Source organism: Rhamphochromis longiceps, linkage group LG10 (genome assembly GCF_057381845.1).
Source record: "Rhamphochromis longiceps isolate RC_006_pf linkage group LG10, R_longiceps_female_GT1.1, whole genome shotgun sequence".
Taxonomy (NCBI): domain Eukaryota; kingdom Metazoa; phylum Chordata; class Actinopteri; order Cichliformes; family Cichlidae; genus Rhamphochromis; species Rhamphochromis longiceps.
Window position 1 is genome coordinate 36,733,257 of NC_140566.1, and position 21,380 is coordinate 36,754,636.

Genomic DNA, 21,380 nt, shown 5'->3' on the forward strand with positions numbered 1-21,380 from the left:
AACCGGGTCTAGGTGCCCTTGCCCCTGGAGGGGGGAACTGCACCCAGACCCAGGTGGTGTTTCCCTTTTCCCTGCGGTGGGGGGAGGCAGACCGCCCCGACTCCGCAGCAGCAGGAAGGCTCCACACTCCAGACCGCAGTCGGACGGCCAACTCCTCCTCCTAGTCCTAGCCCCCCTGCTCCAGCAGGTCGCAGAGAACGGGGGTGAGAGAAGACTCCGAACCTCCCTCCACCCGCTCATTGTAGTGTTGATGCATGTGTGTTCTAAGGTGCATTTAAAACCCAGGAGGGCATGGAGCTACCTGCCAGAGAGCAGCAGGTAAGCGCATGGTCCCTCCTGCTGGCCCTCAATGTCTACGTGTATTTAACATTGAGAGGTGGGCAACGACGTCAGGGGTGAGGTGTACACCCTGATGGTACTTTGGACTCCGTGTATCGTGCCCACCCCCAAGATCCTATATGTATGTGTAATGAGAGTGTGAGTAATGTGAATGTCTAAGTTGTGGGATAAAATTGAGGCAGAGGCAGCCAGAAGGGGACGGGGGGGGGGGGGTAGCCTCCTCTGCACCCTGGTGACATACCCCTACTCCAAGGCCCTGCATGTGTGGGTGGTTGTGGTGGAGCGGGAAGAGGGAGGCAGCTGGAGATGGGGAGGGAAGGAAGGGAGGGGCAAGTGACCCCTCCCTGGGGCCAGCTCCCCCGCTGACCCCAGTAGGCACCCCCATACTCCGCGACCCGCCAGGGAAAGGGGGCCCAGGCCCATCCAGACCGGGGCCCAGTGCAGCAGCGCCGCCCGGCCCCACAGAGCCCGGGACAGTCCACCCAACCCCACCACAGAGAAAACTGCACCCACCCCACCACCCACTCATCTTCCAGACTACATAAGACAATAAACACCCAGGCTGAGATCTTCCTCCACCTCTCCTGTATCTCCCCCTCCTGCAGAGGCAGCTCCTGAGGAGAGGAAAGCTCCTGCAAGATGTGACAATCTCCCCCACCAGTTGAAGAGCCCCCCAGGTGGCTCGACGCACCGGCGGCACCCTGCTCCAGGGCTGGGCCCCCATGCACCCACCCGCCCACAACCCCGGCAACACACCAACCAGGACCCAAGCCCCCGAGGCCCGGTCCGGGTCCCAGCCCTGAGACGGAGCGCCCCCAGAACCTCACGCCCATCCCGGACCCACCCAGGGGCAGCCAGGCTACCAGGTCAGTAACCCACGTCCGTCAGCACAGACCCTCCCCTAGCCCCGCTGCACGCAGCCGCGAGGAAACAGTCACCGGAGAGCCAACAGAGCCCCTAACCGGACATGACCGCTACCCCGGGTTGAGCCCCCCAAGGAAGATGCCTCCGGGGAACCCCCCGACGCCCTAAGCCTGTCCCTACCCCCACACCAATCACAACAGTGAAGGCGGGACCAAACTATGACCCCCCACCCCCACTAGGTGATGGAGCTGATCAAAGGAGCCCAGAGCAATTGATCTGATGTGGTGGCAGAGGCTGTATCAAGACTAATGTAATCTAATAGAAAATGTAGTATTTTACTTAGTAGTTGTTTTTTTTTACCAGAAATGCCACTTTCATAAGGCTGCCGACCTATTGCACGCAATGGCGGCGCCATCTTACCCTCCGACCATACATACATGACACAAAACATCACATGGGGAAGACAGGTCAGAGAGGTATAACAATGGAAAATGCACCACATGAGGAAAGATAAGGAGAAAAAATAACTCCCCCCAGACTGAGCTCCAACAGGGAGATCAGTTTGAGAACAGAAAAAAACACCTCTGCACATGAAACAACTCTTAATACACCAAAGAAACACATGACAAGCAACAGGGGGGGTAAAGGGTGAGAGACCGCCGATTTAGACAGCACATCCGGGCCTGCAGCCTGTGCGCTGGTCTCCTTGATCCACCGTCAGCATCGGAAGGGAATAAGCGTCGAAGGCGTTTGGAAAGGGAGGGGGGATGAGTGTGTGCATATCAGTATATGTATGTGTGTGTGTGTGTCCAGAGTTCAGCTGAGACAGTGTCCTTCACCCTGCCAGGCTAAGTAAACAGTCTTCCAGCCAACACAGGTGGCCTTGCATGGAATGGGGGGAACAGACTCAACACAGTCGTTATCAGGGTGTTGTTGTTCAGCTCCAGCCTTGAGCCCGCAAGGCAAGTTGAATATCTAACAGAATTTCACGATCGTAGGTCAGTAGAGAGTCAGCGTGGTTCAATAAAAGTGACAAAAACAATAAAAACATGGAGACCAAAAGTGGATCCAACAGCCGTGGACGGCGAGCCGTGCACACCGGTGCCATTTACACTAGCCTAGGCTCAAGTCACAAACAATATATTATGGTCGACAGTATCGAACGCTGCACTGAGGTCTAGCAGGACGAGCACAGAGATGAGTCCACTGTCAGAGGCCATAAGAAGATCATTTGTAACCTTCACTAAAGCTGTTTCTGTGCTGTGATGAGCTCTGAAACCTGACTGAAACTCTTCAAATAAACCTCTGCAGATGATCTGTTAGCTGTTTGACAACTACTCTTTCAAGGATGTTTGATATAAAGGAAGGTTGGAGATTGGCCTATAATTAGCTAAGACTGCTGGGTCTAGAGATGCTTTTTGAGTAAAGGTTTAACTTCTACTTTTTATCTAGATTGTATTTTATGATAGAAAGTTGGTCTAAACAGTAAATCAAAAGTTTTAAATGTACTTACGAGCTTTGGTGCCGGCCATGTTTGTGCTGCTCAGGATTACAAAGCTTACAAGCTGGCTGTGTCCTGTGTGACAGCACGGACACGCCGTCGGGGCTAAAAGCTGACAGCTCACTGACTCTGATGCTGCAGGTTTCATCAATCTGACCAACATTCACTGAAGCAGCAGCAAAAGAGGATGATGATAAACATCGTCACTCTCACTCTGACTTTGGCTGTTTTGCTTCCACCACGATAAAATCCCACTTCCTGCACGGCTCTGTCTCTGTACTCACAGACCAGTTTACCATCAAATCTCTGTTTTCTGCATTATTCTCTGCTCATTATGCACCAGTCTGCTGTTGTGTTCGTGTTGATTCATGGTTTGCTTCAGTTTTTGTTCTACTGCAGAATATTTTAAGGTTATTTGCTATAAGAAGCCAGAACATCTGCTTCATGTGTGTCTGTTTGATCCTCAGTTACTTTGACACAAAGGCCTCTGCTGTGGCGCTCACACCTCTGATGAAGTCTCACAGTGTCAGCTTCGGTTTAATATATGGATATTAAATATGGATAAGTGCTGATAAATGAATAAATAAGATGTTTCTGACCGCCTGAGTCTGAATTCAATCAAATTGAACGCAGAAGTCGACGTCGATAGCCAGCCCTACCACGCAGAGCTGGAAACAGATTTATTTTACACAGTCTGCAGGAAAACAAAGGCTTTGATTGTTCCTGCTGAGAAAACCTGTGGTTGGTGTCAGACCTGACAATATGAAGTTACAGGTGTTCATATTGAAAGGTCACAACCCAACAATGAGCAGCTGTTGGTGTTCTGACATGAAGAAACCACACACAGACAGTAAAGTACAAACTCTACTGTTTTTACTGATCGACGCTCACTGCGGTCCACAGCCTTTACCTGATGAGTGAAACTGAGCTCAGGTGAAATCTTTTGATCCTGTTCAGCCAGTTCGACTGTCGGTTCCTGTAAGCTCGGAGCAAGCTTCCTGCATTCCCTGGAGTTTTACAGGAAAGCAGAAAATACTCCAGATACCTCAGAAGCCACAGCTCTGCATTGATGTCGTTCTTCAGCTGAATACGTTTGAGGTTCTGTTTTGGTTCTCAGTGAGGAAGAGCGTTTAGAGGAGCCCTTTCAGATGCTTTCCTTTTTAACCGAAACACACTGTGGGTTTTTCCCACCTTGGTATTTATATGCCCCGCCCACAGTAGTCTTACCTGTGTCTTCTTCCACAAGTTGTCCCCACATGTCCAGTCAGTTCATCGCTCCCACACTTCTCTTTGTTTCCTCAAAGATCGAGTCGATTATTTAGTCTGTGCAGCGCTTCCATTTATACTGTTTCTGTCAGGGTCCTGGGTCTCCTGACAGAGAAGGAGAAACGAGAAGACGGGCAGAGAGGAAGAACAAGATCCTGAGGGCTGCTGGGATAGGAGCGGGCCTCGGGAGCATTTTAGGGCCACTGGGAGCAGCACTGGGAGCAGCACTGGGAGCAGCAGTGGGAGCAGCAGTCGTAGCAGCAAAGGAGAAAAAATGTGCCACACAATAAAATAAAGAACGTTTGATCACATTTTGATAATTATTGGTCATTAATGGCGCACACAAGAACTGTTAGTCCACGGTAATTTATCATATTATGTAATACGTCATCTAAGAGCTGTATAACATGAGCCTGTATACACACAGATCTCCTGAACATCTTTGGTTCCTGGGTAACGAGCTTTTTCCTCCATTGCTTAAATAAAACATTTTCCTGAATTTTCTATATTTAACACAAACCTTTGATCCATCTGACTCATGCTGGCCCAGGTCTCAGGGACAGAGTCTGGTCTGTACAGAGACTGCCACACCTCTCTATCCCACCTACATCCTCCTGATGGTCTGGAGGAAAAGCTGCAGCATCCCCAAGCTAGCTGAGATGGACTTCCATGACCTCCTCCCAGTCGGACATGCCCAGACCTTAGAGAGCAGGTTGGATTAGCAGCAGCTTTGCTCAGGACCAGCTCGGAGGTTCTGACATGGTCTCCAGTCACAAACTGATTAAAAATAAAATACTGTTCACAAATGCAAAGTTTGAAAACAATATTGTAATGTTCTGTCTCAAACTTATGAATAACGTGTTCGTAATCTGCTTCGTGAGCCACCATTATCTTTATTGCCGCTCGTTCAGTTCAACATAAAACACACCCACTTTCGTGAAAACAAACACTCCCCGTTGCCACTACGGTGGACCACAAGGGACAGTAAGCACGGAGTGCAAACATTATAAGCAATACAACATCTCCCTTTTTTTTTTTTTTTAAATGTCCGCCAGTGACACAGCTGGTATACATTTCAAAATAGAACATCCTGAACATGAGGATAAGGAACAGTTTTTCAACACTGCCATGTGTAAAATTACTGGGGCATAAAACTAACACCAACAATGCGATGCGGGATATGCACTCATTAGTACATGGACATTTGACATGTTTCCATTTTATTTATTTATTTTTTTTAGGGCAGCGATCCGCCTACACCCTTTACAATCACAGGTCAAGAATAACCCTCGGTTTGACCACTCGTCCTGATCTGGTGGTCAGTGCAGGGCTAGTGTCCATGGTTGGCGTTTTAGTGTCTCTAGATGGCGACAGGGGCTCTGCTTGTTGCTGAGCTGCACTATCTGGCTGGGTGACCAGATCGGATGCTGGTGCTGAAGGTGCCGGTGACGCCTTGGCGCCTCTCAGGTGCCGTCGGTTACGCCGTATAGTCTGTCCCTCGCCAGTGCGGATCACGAAAGAGCGGGCAGTCTCTGCAGGTCGGATGATGACAGCCGGTTTCCAGGCTCCGGACTCGTGCTGAAAGCGAATGTGGTCCCCCTGCTGCAGCCTCGGTAGTGGTGTGGCGCTGCGATTGTAGTAACGCCTCTGATGCTCTTGTCTTTCCATCCGTGTTTTTTGCACAACCGTCGGGCTTATGATGCGAGGTACCAGGTGGCATCCGGTAACAGGAAGCACTGAGCGTAGACGTCGACTCATGAGGAGCTGTGCGGGTGACCTGAAGCCATCGACTGGCGTGTTCCTTTGCTCCAATAGGGACAGGTAGGGATCTACTCCCTGAGCATGAGCTTTATCCAGAACTGATTTGGCCGTTTTGACTGTTCTTTCGGCGAGGCCGTTGCTTTGCGGGTACAAAGGACTTGAGGTCGTGTGGACAAAGTCCCATGTGACTGCAAAATCCTTGAACTCTCGAGAGCTGTATTGTGGGCCGTTATCTGAGATAAACGTCTCTGGTATACCATGTCTGGCGAATATGGCCTTGAGCTTTTTGATGACGGACCCTGCAGTGGTAGAGAATAGCCTTTCGACCTCAAAGTAGCGGCTGTAGTAGTTCACAACTACCAAGTAGTCCCGTCTACGCCATGTGAAGAGATCTGAGGCCACTGCCTGCCATGGTCTCTCAGGGATCTGGTGTGGGATGAGAGGTTCTTTGGAATTCGCCGCGCGCCTCTCCTGACATATGGAACAGTTTTCCACCGTGGCAGCTATGTCCTTGCCCATGCCTGGCCAGAAGAGGGCGTCCCTTGCTCTCTGCTTACTCCTCTCAATCTCCATGTGCCCAGTGTGGATTCTCTCCAGCATGTTGTTTCTTAGGGCTGTTGGCACTATAATTTTGTCACCTTTGAAGATGATGCCATGGAAGTGTGAAATTTCATCTCTGAAAGTCCAGAAGTCCAAAAGGGTTTTGGGGCATTTTTTTCTGTCCTCAGGCCAGCCATCCTGCACAGTTCGCTTCAGCAGGGTGAGCTGCGGGTCGCATCCTGTTGCAGCCTGTATCTCTGAGAGTTTTTTGTCACTTACTGGGAGGCTGTTTATCACCGAGTGGATCTGGTCCTCCATGCCTTCACTCAGCGTGCTGTCTTGGTCGGGCAATGGTTTCCTGGACAGTGTGTCAGCCACAGGTATGTCTTTTCCGGGCCGGCGCACAATCTCTATGTCGTATCTCTGCAGCTGTAACAGCATGCGCTGCAGACGAGCAGGGGCTACAGAGATTGGTTTCTTCAGTATGTGCTCCAACGGCTTGTGGTCCGACTCGACAATGACTCTCCTGCCGTATATGTAGGTGTGGAAACGCTTGCACCCAAACAGCACTGCAAAGAGCTCTTTTTCGATCTGTGCATAGTTGACTTCTGTTGGGGTCAGTGTCTTTGAAGCATATGCTATTGGATGTCCGTCCTGCATTAACACAGCTCCCAAACCATACTTTGATGCATCTACCTGTAGCCGTAGCTCCTTGGTCGTGTCGTAGTATGCCAGTATGGGGCCTGGTTCTCTGGTTATGAGATCTTTCATTTGCTGGAAGACTCTGTCGTGGGTCTGATCCCAGATGAACTCTGAGTCTTGTTTGAGCAGCTGACGCAGCGGTGCGTTCACCTCTGATAGTCGTGGTGCGAATCTGGACAGGTAGTTCGCCATTCCAAGGATTGTCTCAAGCTCATTCTTATTCTCAGGAGGTGGCATGTCCTTTATGGCCTGCAGTTTCTTTGGGTCTGGCTGGATGCCCTCCCGGGTGAGTTTGTGTCCAAAGTAACTCACTTCTGTGGCGCCTATGACACATTTCTCTGGATTGAGACGTACTCCTCGCTCCCGTGTGCGCTCAAGCATGGCACGGAGGTTCTCGTCGTGTTCCTCCTTTGTCCTGCCAAACACGAGGATGTCATCCACGATGGCTGCCACTCCATTGAGCCCTTCATACGTCTCATCGATTTTCCTTTGGAAAATGTCCTGTGCTGATATTATCCCAAAAGGAAGGCGCAGAAAACGGTACCTGCCAAAGGTCGTGTTGAAGGTAGTGAGGAGCGATGACTTGGTGGTTAGTTGGATGGCCCAATAGCCTGAGCGAGCATCCATGACACTGAAGTACTGTGCTCCTGCCAGCTTTGGTGTGATGTCATCCAATGTTGGAAGCAGGTAATGAGGTCTTTTGATGGCTTTGTTTAATTCGCGAGGATCGAGGCATACTCTGAGCTTCCCAGTACGCTTCTCTGCGACCACCAGTCCGTTTACCCATTCTGTGGGTTCTTTTACTTTGATGATTATGCCGTTTTTCTCCATGTCATCCAACTCCCGTTTCAGTCGTTCCCGCAGTGTGAAAGGGATCCTCCGGGGGGGGGGGCACACAACGGGCATGGCGTCTGGGTCAATGTGTAAGTCGCATTCTCCTGGGAATTTCCCTATGCCCTCGAACACATCGGCAAACTCCTCCATGACGTTTGTGATCTGTACTGACATGACCAGCTTGACTAGGTTTAGATCCAGGCATGCTCTCAACCCTAGGATGGGGGGTGCTGCAGTGTCTACTATGTCAAATGTCAGCATCTTGTGAATGCCTTTCCACCTGCACTTCAACTGGCATGTGCCCTTGATGTTGAGTTTTTCTCCTCCATAGCCAGATAGTGTGCGTGTGGGCGGTGCCAAGCTAACCTGCTTAAAACACTTCTTAAACAATCGGGCAGGGATGACGTTAGCAGTGGCTCCTGTGTCAAGCTTAAAACTCACGGTGTGATGCAGTGAGCCTACTTCTACGTCGGCGTAAGCCTGTTCATCGGCCTCCCCTTCGTTGCACTTTGTTATGGAATCTATGAATAGCTCCGCTTCATCGCTTGGAGTGTCAGGGTTGATAGAGTACACTGGGTTGGGTTGGTGTGGTGCTTGTGAACGGCATGCTTTGGCAAAGTGGTTCATTTTATTGCACTTTTTGCACCTCTTCCCTTTTGCAGGACACTCCTCCTTCTGGCTGTGTGCTCGTGCACATCTTCCACACACTTTTCCCATCTTATTATAATGAGGTGCCCTCCTATCTTTTTGCTGCGTACTCTGGCGCTTAGCGGATACTGCATGCGCGGGCGCTGCTCCCTGCAGGCTCGTGTGTGGGTCAACCATGGCTTTCAATTGCTCTCGTGCGATCTCATAGGAGCGTGCAATGTCTATGGCTTTTTCTAGAGTCAAATCTGACCCTTGGCTCAGCAGCTTTTCTCTGACTTGTGGGAAACTGGTTGCAAAGACAATCCTGTCTCGGACCATTTCATCACTGTTAACATAGCCACACTGCTTGACGAGTAACTTTAACTCGGTCACAAAGTGCTCAAATGACTCCCCTTCACCTTGGAGTCTTTCATTAAACTTGTATCTGGCGAAAATGGTGTTTGTTTTCGGCATGAGGTACTGTTCAAACCTGTCGAGATATGTGGTCAGCTTTTTAGCTTCTTCATCAGACAGCTGCCATGTGTTATAAATGTCCCTGCCTCTTTCTCCTACCCACAGAAGAAGATAGCTGCACTGGGTCTCCTCGGGCTTGCCGCTTAGCGGGCCGCTAAACATTAGCTTCACATGTTGTACGAACCTCCGCCAGGCATCGGGAAGATTGGCTGAATCCCAGTCCATCCGTGGTGCAGGAACTCCCGACGAATCCATTTCGCTCTGTCAGTGGGCGTTGAGTTCGATTTACTCTGACACCATGTAATATTCTGTCTCAAACTTATGAATAACGTGTTCGTAATCTGCTTCGTGAGCCACCATTATCTTTATTGCCGCTCGTTCAGTTCAACATAAAACACACCCACTTTCGTGAAAACAAACACTCCCCGTTGCCACTACGGTGGACCACAAGGGACAGTAAGCACGGAGTGCAAACATTATAAGCAATACAACAAATATTTTCTTTAACTTTAAAGTATAATAAATATTTACACTTAAATGATGCAAATATCAATAAATGTTGGTATATAATGTGTTCAGGTGTTTAAAAATATTGTTATCATCTGTATTGCTGTGATTACTTCATAAACACACTCTGTGCAGTGAACCTGTGAGACAGGGTTTTCCTCCTTCCTGATTTTATTTTTCATATTTAGCAGACAAGCATTTTTCAGACCGTCAAACAAACTATCAGCACTGTTTCCTCCATGTGTGGATAACTGTGGTTCTCACTGTGGTTCTCTGGAGTGCCACAGCCTGAGGAACATTCCTGTAACCTCGACCAGGCCTGTGCTTCAGCAGGTGTGGCAGTAATCGGGCGTGGGTGTGGCAGAGAAACTGAACTCTTCAGAAAATGTCATATTTTTCACTGTAGTTTCTTAGTCTTCCCTGAGAACTTGAAAGAAGAATCAGCAGCACATTCTCACACAGGGCCAGGTACGTTTGGATTACCTTTCCCTTCAATAAACGAAAAGATTGTTTAAAAACTGATGGTTGTTTGTTTGTTTTTCTTGAACATGCTAAAATAATACAACAACAAGTCTCAGGAGCTTGCAAAGAAAAGCGTCTGGACTTCTTTAAGTTACTTGAAGACGTTTCACCTCTCATCCGAGAAGCTTCTTCAGTTCTAAGGTCAAATGGTGGAGAGTCCCAGATATAAACCTAGTGGGAGTTTCCCCCCACAGAGGGACAAAAGGACCCCCTGATGATCCTCTAATCGCCTGAGCCAAGGTGTGAAACTGGGTGTGGGTCCCAATCAGCCAGAGTTTTGGGTGAGCTCATTGTGAAACCTGGCCCCACCCTATCATGTGATTTCCTGAGGTCAGATGGCCCAGGATGTGAGTGGGCGTTAAGGCGTCTGGGGAGGATCTCAAAGCTGGATTATAGATATAATCGAGTTATATAGTTTTTAAAGAGAAAGATTTGGTCACAAATCGGGAAACAGTTGTAGCTTAAAGCTAAAATTACGGACATTTAAAGTCAAATTTTGGAAGTTGCATAACATAAAGAGGAGGAGTTGGTGATAATACAACGGAGTCCCAGCAGAGCCCTGGAGCCAGGCCCGGGAAGGGTGCCCGAGGACGAGCCTCTGGTGGCTGGGCCTTAGTCCATGGGGCCCAGCCGGGCACAGCCCTAAGAGGAGACATGGGCCCATCCTCCCGAAGGCCCACCACCTGCAGGAGGCGCCATAGGGGTCGGGTGAATTGTGTGCTGGGTGGCGGCCAGGAGCGGAGGCCCTGGCGGACTGACCCCCGGCTGCCAAGACTGGCAATAGGGACATGGAATGTCACCTCTCTGGTGGGGAAGGAGCCTGAGTTAGTGCGCGAGGTTGAGAGGTACCGGCTAGATATAGTTGGGCTCACCTCTATGCATGGCTTGGGCTCTGGAACCATTCTCCTGGAGAGGGGCTGGACTCTGTCTCAGTCTGGAGTTGCCCCTGGTGAGAGGCGGCGAGCTGGGGTGGGTATTCTAATATCCCCTCGGCTTGCTGCCGATACGTTGGGGTTTTTCCCGGTGGATGAGAGGGTTTGTTCCCTGCGCCTTAGGGTCGGGGAACGGGTCCTGACTGTCATCTGTGCTTATGCGCCAAGTGGCAGTTCGGAGTACCCAGCCTTCTTAGAGGCTAGGGCAGTGGCTGAAGCAAAAACTCGGGTGTGGGAGGAGTTCCGAGAGGCCATGGAAAAAGACTTTGGGACTGCCTCGAAGAGATTCTGGCAAATCGTCAGGCGTCTCAGGAGGGGAAAGCGGTGCTCTACCTGCACTGTGTATAGTGCTGGCGGAGCGCTGCTGACGTCGACTGAGAAAATTGTCAGGCGGTGGAAGGAATACTTCGAGGACCTCCTTAATCCCACTGAAACGTCTTCCGAGGAGGAAGCAGAGTCTGGGGATGAGGGGAATGACCATTCCGGGGGCGAGGTCACTGAGGCAGTTAAACAACTCCTTGGTGGCAGAGCCCCTGGTGTTGATGAGGTCCGCCCCGAGTTCCTGAAGGCTCTGGACGTTGTAGGGCTGTCCTGGTTGACATGCCTCTGCAATGTTGCGTGGAGATCAGGGGCAGTACCTGTGGACTGGCAGACCAGGGTGGTGGTCCCCATCTTTAAGAAAGGGGACCGGAGGGTGTGTTCCAACTACAGGGGGATCACACTCCTCAGCCTCCCTGGGAAAGTCTATGCCAGGGTGCTGGAAAGGAGAGTTTGTCCGCTAGTCGAACCTCGGATACAGGAGGAGCAATGCAGTTTTCGTCCTGGTCGCGGAACACTGGACCAGCTCTTTATCCTCTCCAGGATACTTGAGGGTGCATGGGAGTTTGCCCAACCAGTCTACATGTGTTTTGTGGACTTGGAGAAGGCATTCGACCGTGTCCCTCGGGGTGTCCTGTGGGAGGTGTTGCGGGAGTATGGGGTGTCTGGCCCATTGCTACGGGCCATTTGATCCCTATACAACCGTTGCAAGAGCTTGGTTCGCATTGCCGGCAATAAGTCGGACTCGTTCCCGGTGGGTGATGGGCTCCGCCAGGGCTGCCCTTTGTCTCCGGTTCTGTTCATAATTTTTATGGACAGGATTTCTAGGCGCAGCCAAGTGGCGGAGGGCTTTCACTTTGGTGGCCTCAGAATCTCATCTCTGCTTTTTGCGGATGATGTGGTTCTGTTGGCTTCATCGGGTGGGGGCCTCCAGCTCGCACTGGAACGGTTCGCAGCCGAGTGTGAAGCAGTGGGAATGAGGATCAGCACCTCCAAATCTGAGGCCATGGTTCTCAGCTGGAAAAGGGTGGAGTGCCCACTCTGGGTCGGGGATGAGTTCCTGCCCCAAGTGGAGGAGTTCAAGTATCTCGGGGTCTTGTTCGCGAGTGATGGGAGAAGGGAGCAGGAGATCGACAGACGGATTGGGGCTGCAGCTGCAGTAATGCAGACGCTGCACCGGTCCGTCGTGGTGAAGAGGGAGCTGAGTGTAAAAGCGAAGCTCTCAATTTACCGGTCGATCTACGTCCCTACCCTCACCTATGGCCACGAGCTGTGGGTAGTGACCGAAAGAACGAGATCGCGGATACAAGCGGCAGAAATGAGCTTCCTCCGAAGGGTGGCTGGCCTCTCCCTTAGAGATAGGGTGAGAAGTTCGGCCATCCGGGAGGGGCTCAGAGTAGAGCCGCTGCTGCTCCACATCGAAAGGAGCCAGCTGAGGTGGTTCGGGCATCTGACAAGGATGCCTCCTGGGCGCCTCCTGGGTGAGGTGTTCCGGGCATGTCCCACCGGGAGGAGGCCCCGGGGCAGACCCAGGACACGCTGGAGAGATTATATCTCTCGGCTGGCCTGGGAACGCCTTGGTATTCCCCCGGATAAGCTGGAGGAGGTGGCTGGGGAGAGGGAGGTCTGGGCCTCTTTGCTTAGGCTGCTGCCCCCGCGACCCGGCCCCGGATAAAGCGGATGAAGATGGATGGATGGATGGATGGATGGATAAATTGACTAATTAAATAATATTTTTTTATTTTGTCATCACCTACAGACCCAGATTCAGTAACATGAAGTCAGATGCCTTATGCCAGCAATTCTCTCCCTCCAAACCCGCAGAAGGACCACAATTTTGCCACCTCCATGCTGCATGAGCTCTTGAATCCCTGCTCCACACTCAGCGCGATGAGCCTGACCCTGATAACAGACCTCATAACCATCTGTAGGTTTGATCTGCAGTCCAGTTTAGGTCATGCACTGCCAAATTCACCTGTCACTCAGATCAAAGTTGCTCCATGTCTTTTCTTCTGTCCTGTCAGCCCACACTAATAAGAGATGTCAAAGAATTTGTGTCTGCCTGTCAGTCTGTGCTCAGAATAAGATCACTAGCTCTCCTCTATCTGGGCTCCTCCCCCCCTTTCCCCATCACTTTGGATTTCATCAGTGGACTACCACTGTCACCAGGAAACACAGTCACTCTCCTGTAACTGTTGTGTCCTGCCTAGCAAGAGCAGCAAGAGTACTGACAGAGACTCGGAAGAGAAAGGATATGTCATGGTCCCCGTACCCGCCGGCTGACCCTGTGTTAGGCAAAATGTTTTGTTTTGTTTTTTGCTCTCTCTCTCTCCTCTGCCGGGGCGGAGCTGATTACAGGCTCCCGCCCCTAGCCCACGCACCTGCGTCCAATCTCCACACCTGCTGCTGAGCTCCAGTAATCCTGAGCCTACTTAAGACAGAGGCACTTTGCTACTCATCGCTGGATCATTTAGCAATCTGCGTCAGTCAACCTGTAGCTTAAAAACTAGAATCCGCGAGTTGTCGTTCTGAGTGTGTTACTAACTGAAGCTTCTGTGAGTAGATCTTTCCTGGACCTGTCCCTGCCCACCTCAGAATCCTGCGAGCGAGTGTGTGGAAGCGTGAGAGCCTGTTTGAGCCCCTCCTCTTCCCCCACGGACCCTGGAGCCCTGGACCCCCCTCGAGCACACTGTACATATATAATCTCTGTTTAACCCAGAATTGAAATTAAAAGTTTTCTGCTCACACAGAAGGTCTTGGACACACCTTGTCCCTTTCCTCTTCCTTTGTCATTGGCCATCAGTAGCACAGTTTCCACCAGCACCCAGTTGGCCAACAGGCATTTTTATACCTGAAGCAACCCTTTACTTTGTGCTGGGACCAGTACCATGATCCCAGCACAAAGGGCCATAAGCCAGCTAGTAATTATATTACAGTAACTGTTATACTACTGTAGTTGAATTACAAAGGTTATTCATTTATCTGCATGCTAGACAGAGAGAAAAGGAAAAAATCAAAGGACAGGCATTGTTTTCCTTCTTGCACGCACCGCTGATTGAGGAGGAATATGGTGGCACAGTACGATTCAGCCTTTCAGGACTGAACTTCAACAGGCTGACGAGCAGCCAGGCTGCAGCCTCCATTTCTACATGCTCATTATTTTACACCAGAATCACCGTGGCGACCACTTTAAAGTCTGTTTGGATTGGTGTTTATCTTTGCTTTGGGTTGATATGTAAAAGTTAAAAGTAACAATGTATGTGTGTCCTCATTAGGGTAGGGATTTGTGTTGGAGTGTGGCACTGGAGCCAGAGATGAGGCAAGTAACATACGGCAGTATTTTTAGGAAAAGTAGCAGCTAATGCATGTTACTTTACTTTTCTTTGTGTAACAATCTGAATACTGAACATCACTGATGAGGACCCAAGAAGATTTAAAAAATTAGAATATGGACTTAGAGGACTGATGATGCGTTTTTGAATGTTTTTGTCAAGTTAGCAAGAGCAAATAATTTGATCCAATTAGAAAGTGACCACAACTAAGAAGTACATTAGGCAGTTTACAGCAAGACTACTGCATCCAATGTTTTGGTCTACGCTTGGTGTTTGGATGTAGTGCTCTGGTCACCATGGAAACTCATTCCATGAAGCTAATCTGAAGTTTGGAGGTCCGTCGTGATTGGCTCTGCAGAAAGCTGGTGACCTACGTTCACTCTGCGCCTCACCTGCCCCCGCTCGCTGATTTACGTGGCCAACCACTTCATGGCTGAGTTGCTGTCAGTCCCAATCACTTCCTCTTTGTTGTGATGACTTCAACAGGTGACTGTGAAATATTTATTTGTGAGGAAATTTCACAACTGGGCTTGTTGCACAGCTGACATCCTGCCACAGATCCACTCTGGATTTCACGGAGCTTTTTATTTACAAAGAAACATTTTATTTTTATTACACAGGAACAAAAATGTGTTGGATACTGATTCAGGGAGTCAGGTGCAGTTTGACAGCTGTCAAATTATCCATAAACTAATTTTAATCCATAATATGACCGACTGATGGTTGTGAATGAAAATAACTTCTTACAGGTCAGATGATCAGTAACTAATGATGATGATAACATTAAAATTGCTTTTCATATCACAGTATGACACATTGTTTCTCTTTCGCTGCTGCAACAGCAGCTCCCACTGCCGCTCCCAGTGCTGCTCCCACTGGACCCAGCACACTTCCAGCACCCGCTCCGATACCCACACTCTTCAGGAACTTCTTCTTTTTCTCTTCCTGTCCTCCTGCACCTCCTGCTTCTTCTTCTTCCACCATCTCTGTATCTTCTCTCTGAATACGTTCAGTCTCTTCTCTGACGGCTCTCTCAGCCTCCTGCAGCATCTCATTGGTGTAACATTTTCCTCCGTTGCTCTGAACCATGGTGTTGATCTTCTCCAGCAGCTCCCTGACCTGAGAGACATCCTCACTTCTGTTCTTAAAAACATGATATCCTCCACCACACTGACTGATGAAGCCGTGCAGACGCTGATTTCCATTTATTAATGTGTCTATGTTAGCTTCATTGTCCACATCATCTCCATGTGTGAACAGCACCATAGTATAATCTGCTGCTTCTTTTCCAAATATCTCCTGAAGGATTTTCACTGTTTCTTGTTCTTCTTTGGTGAATCTGCCAATCTGGATGACGATCAGGAACACATGAGGACCAGGAGCAACAAAGGAGATGCATCTAACAAACTGTTCCTTCACCTCCAACTCAGACACGGTGATGTCAAACAGGCCCGGAGTATCGACGACAGCCAGCGTCTGTCCTTCCACCTCTCCTGTTTCCTTCTGACACTCTGACGTCACTGAAGCAAAAGAGGATGTAGATTTAAAGGCTTTTCTTCCCAAGATGGTGTTTCCTGATGCACTCTTCCCAACTCCCGTTCTCCCAACAAGCACTATCCTGAGGTGAAGGTCCTCTGCATGTGCTGTGGAAGTTAAAGAGATGGCTGTCATTATTAGTGGGAGTCTCTCAGTCATCATGTGGAACAGTAAAATATAAACATGAGACTGACCTTCTGCTTCCTCCTGTACATGGATGACATCACGCTGTGTGTCAGGAGTGAGCGAGGCATCAACGTGTTGATCAGCAGGATCTACAGCGAGGACATCAGCATGTCATTCAGAGTGGATAAGGCTGCGTCCACGCGTACACGGGTATTTTTGAAAACTGAGATTTTCCGTTTTCGTTTTAAAAAATAATCCCGTCCACACATAAAGGCAGAAATGGAGGAAAACGCTGCTAGGAACATGCCAAAGCAGCAGGTGGCGCTAGATTCCTAACCGTGTAGAAATGTTGGCCAATCAGAAGTCTAGAAGCCTCGGTGGGAAAAAGTAAACAAAGCTGGGGCATAGAAGCAGAACCGAGTCGTATGTGTGGAGGGACAGTAACTGTGTGTATATGTAAGCATTTAAACACTGCAGAGAGTAGAATTAACAGTATTGTAGAAATTCATTTCACCGAAACAATAACGTCAAAAAATGCGCACACCTTTGACGCTGCGTTTTCTCCGTTTTTCTCGTCCACACGTAAACGCAAAAACTGAGTTTTCAAAAATATCCACCCTGGCTGGCGTTTTTAAAAATCTCCGTTTTCAGTGACTAAAAACGCCGTTTACGTGTGGACGAAAGGTGCAAATGCATAGAAAAATCTGCGTTTTCAAAAATACCCGGGTACGTGTGGACGTAGCCTAAGTGTGTCTGAGTGTTCTCAAAGAGAGGGACGGTGATCTGGACTGAGGCGTGGAGTCAGACCGTAGAATAAGAGATACCTGAGCATCCACAGGCCAACATGAAGAAGCTGCAAGAAGGTCCCCCCCCCACGTATCTATAGAGGCAGGAGTTCATGCTTCACCACTTCATGAACTTTGATGACATGAACTGAGGTTAAATGTACAGTTTGATTGTGGAACTGTTGTGTTTCGCTCCCACACAGTGGTGTCTCTGAGCCATGTCAGGCTGAGGGGTAAATCCCCAAAACAGTTGCTTTTTACTGTAAAGCAATAAAGGTGTTTAGACACACACTGAGTGAAGAAGAAACACCCAATGCATCATGGGAATCCCCAGCAGCCTACGTCTATTGCAGCATAACTAAGGGAGGATTCAGGGTCACCTGGTCCAGCCCTAACTATATGCTTTAGCAAAAAGGAAAGTTTGAAGCCTGATCTTGAAAGTAGAGATAGTGTCTGTCTCCTGAATCCAAACTGGAAGCTGGTTCCACAGAAGAGGGGCCTGAAAACTGAAGGCTCTGCCTCCCATTCTACTTTTAAATACTCTAGGAACAACAAGTAGGCCTGCAGAGCGAGAGCGAAGTGCTCTGATAGGGTGATATGGAACTACAAGGTCTCTAATAGGGTGATATGGTACTACAAGTAGAGATGGCACGATACCCCTTTTTTATGTCCGATACCGATATCATAAATTTGGATATCTGCTGATACCGATATGAATCCGATATAGTGTTTTTTAATCAACAAAACTGTTTTTTTTTTAAATATCTTGCTGCATTTTGTATAAGTTCATACTCAAGTTTAAAACAACAACTACACTAAAGCTATTCTGTTATACCTGTATGCAAAAAAAAATATTTCATAGTTCAGCAATACTGATCAATCTAATAAACTTAAACCTACACCATCCTCCCTATTCTGGTATTTTAAAGAGTACTTAGCGTAAATATTAAGCAACCTAACTAATAGGGTTCCAACTCCCAGCAACAACAAAAATAAATAAATAAAAAATAGGGAACCACCCCTCACGCGCCACCTCATGATGCTTAATCGACGTAATCAACCTTAATTTGATGCAGTGTGAAAAAAAATGCACAGAAATCAATTATTTTTCAAGAAATATTAAATAGATTCAACATCTTCCTTCAACAAAATTGCAGACTGCACAGATGGTACCTTCCCAAAGGAAAAAGTACTATAGCTTACTAGGGTATATATATTAGTCTTAATAGTCACTATATACAGTAATGGACTTCTATACATTTTACATCAAATTAAAACTTTGGGTGTCAGATAATTATTTATTAAAAGCTCGACATTTTAAATGAGAATAAGAAAGAAAAGTATGTCTTTGTGCCCCCTTTTCCCTGTTAATGCCCTATCGGCCCCCCTGGCTAAACTTTGCTAGATCCGCCCCTGCACAGTTACCAGTGTCAGCTGTAGAAAAAGATCCTGGTGTGGAAAGTTATATTAAATAAATTCTAACAACAGCTTATCAAGCTTAAACGTGCTGCTGTTGTTCAGCCGCTGGTTTCCTCTTTCTGGTGCAAAGTGAGCCACAGAAAGACTCGTGACAGAAAAGCCGATCAGCTGATCATTGATCAGTTTCATGATTGAAGTAGCAGCCAGAAGAGGCAGTCGCTCCATATATCGCTTGTTAAGCTTAATGCAGGAATGCTTTACATTCAGAGATGGACTTACACACTTGCTTTACTTCTCTCGGGATAACTTTGTCGGAGATGAAATGCCGGGTTGCTAGCGAAGCTCCAAATGCTATCCAGACCACCGACAGGTCCCGCATGCCACAGCCGCTCTATCACGTGATGCATACTGCTCCGACGTGCTAACGTTCTGAGGCGAGTTACGGCGTGTTGCAAGTTTTGTGAGGTGCTTTCGTGATATTTAATGGATCGGATTACATTTTTTATTTTTCTCCGATATCCGATCCAGTAATTTAGGTCAGTATCGGACCGATACCGATACGTAATATCGGATCGGTCCATCTCTAACTACAGGGTCATTAAGATAAGATGGGGCCTGATTATTTAAGACCTTGTATGTGGGGAGCAGGATTTTGAATTGATCAATTATTAAGTCATGTACTAACAGAGACTTGGAGGAGAGAGACCTAATATTTAATAATCCACATTTCACTGTTTTACTCTTTGGATACTGTATTGTTCTTTCTTTGTGATTGTTTATGTTTAAGTTGTTTGTTGCTGGTTTTTAGTTTGTTTTTGTCTGTTTGGGAGCTGACACAGTCTCTATGGAGATGGGGTTTTTTTGGGGGGGGGGTAGCAGGAGGAGAGAAGCTGCAGAGAGGCGTGTAAGACTGCATCTCTGCTTCCTGGTCCCAACTCTGGATAGTCATATTTTGGGGGGTTTAATAAATTTGTCCATATTTCTAGAAATGAGAGCTGCTCCATCCAAAGTGGGATGGATGCCGTCTCTCCTAACAAGACCAGGTTTCCTCCGTCATCGTTAAGCTGAGGACGTATTTATATAATTTCACCTAAACCTGCAAACATTATTCTGTGGTTATATATAAACCTATCTGGTCGTTAAGTCTAACGTCACTAGCCGTGTCTGGGTCTAAACTCCGCTGCAGGTCCATATATCAAACGATCACTATGGCATTACTGAGAGTTGAAAAACTGTCTAAAGTCTTTCATCTTTAATAAAATGATCAGCGTTCTGCTCTACCAGGTGTAACAATTGAGTTTAACATCCAGGCATCCATGAAAACGGAATTTATGACATTTAACGGAGTTAGAAGTTAGCAGGAAGTTAGCTCGCTAGCTTCTATCTAAATACAATATAGCATGTCCTGACTGCGGGGTTTTGGAAACAAATTAAAACATACAGCTTTCTTATCACTTCCAGCATAAATGAAGACAGAAAACTAAACAGCAGTGACGTTTGTAGGGTTACTGAAGTTGGGCTAGCTGGTATATAATGATGTGCTACGTGACCGCTAGCGACACAGCTATGTTAGCATAATATAAACAAGCTAACTTTTTTCCACTCGATAAAAGTTAACGTGAGTGTTCTCGGTGGTCAGGAACAAATGTAATCGCATGGCAGGATGCTGTAAAAGGACCAAACTTCAGCCAGGAGAACAACTGAGATAATCCATCCACAATACGAGGTTAGTCATTCATATACTGCTGCATGGGCTGGGCTGTAGCTACATCCTAAGGTTTTAAAAACTGAGCTTATTCTTATATTCTATTTATCCCCTTTGTATATTTTATTTATATTTGTCTCTGTATTTATATATGTGTGTGTGTGTGTGTGTGCGTATATATATATATATATATATATATATATATATATATATATATATATATATATATATATATATAACAATATATAACAATTCTGTAACTGTAACTTCGGTCGTTGCTGTGCTTTTTTTGGAAGTCGAATTTCCCAGAGGAACCCACCCGAGGGATTAATAAAGTTCTATCTTATCTTATCTTATCTTATCTTAAATAAATGATTAGCGGTAATAAAAGCCGAGGGAGGTCAACAGGGATCACTGACTGTTTTAGGAGCTTTTAGAGATTAAATAGAAGAAAATACAAAACATTAAACATGTTAACAACACAAAAGCCATATTAAACGCAGACTACTTTAGACCCGGAAGTAGGATTCGTCACGTCATCACTTAAAGACCGGATAGAAGTTAATGAGGGTGTATATATACTGAGATGAGTGCAACAGGTGTGGAAAAAAGCACAGGTAACATTACTGAGGGCAGAGAAAACTTGACTGAAATCAAACTGGAAATCACCTGAACTAAAACATCACATCGATCCAAACTATCACTGTCATAAAAAAAACGAACCACAATTAGCTCGACACTGAGAAGTTAGTCAAACTGGCAGAACAGCATTACTCTGATCATCTACAGGAAATCATTTAGAGTCCGTTTCTGTCGAGTCGGTGCTGCAGACACCTCTGAGCTTTCACTCCACTTTGTGGACACAGTTCACAGTCACCGTCCGTGGAAGCTCCGTCTGTCGATCTAGTGTATACACTCAGGGATGAAGCTTGAGTTATTGATTTGTCTCTTTAGTCTCTCGCGGTTTATTAAGAAGACAAATGACAGGCTGTGGTTGGTGTGCCTGTGTAACACAGACCTGTTCTCATCACTGCATGAACCACAAAGAACTCAGGTGTTGGTGTTTGAAACAAATAAAACAAAACATTAAAAAGCAACAGAGATTAAAGAGAGACTCGGGTCACAGGAATAACTCATCACAGCTCAGGTAAACAGGCAGCTCTGCAGTTTCTCAGTTTCTGACTTTTATTATAAAAAGTTTGTCTGAACAGTAAATCAGAATAAAACTTGTAGATGTACTTACGAGGTAGTGAGCCGGCCATGTTGGTGCTGCTCAGGGTTAAAGCTGTG

At 47.5% G+C, this 21,380-nt stretch overlaps 1 protein-coding gene across 1 annotated transcript; it reads right to left on the reverse strand.

Moving 5' to 3' along the window:
• Positions 1-15,320: 15,320 nt before the first annotated feature.
• Positions 15,321-18,901, reverse strand: LOC146661447 (GTPase IMAP family member 7-like). The gene is made up of 3 exons (XM_085421525.1): positions 18,665-18,901; positions 16,250-16,330; positions 15,321-16,162 (listed from the first exon to the last, which is right to left on the reverse strand). Exons 1-3 carry the CDS (start codon positions 18,762-18,764, stop codon positions 15,321-15,323), a joined length of 1,023 nt encoding a protein of 340 aa, XP_085277651.1. The 5' UTR covers positions 18,765-18,901.
• Between the last annotated feature and the right edge of the window lie 2,479 nt (positions 18,902-21,380).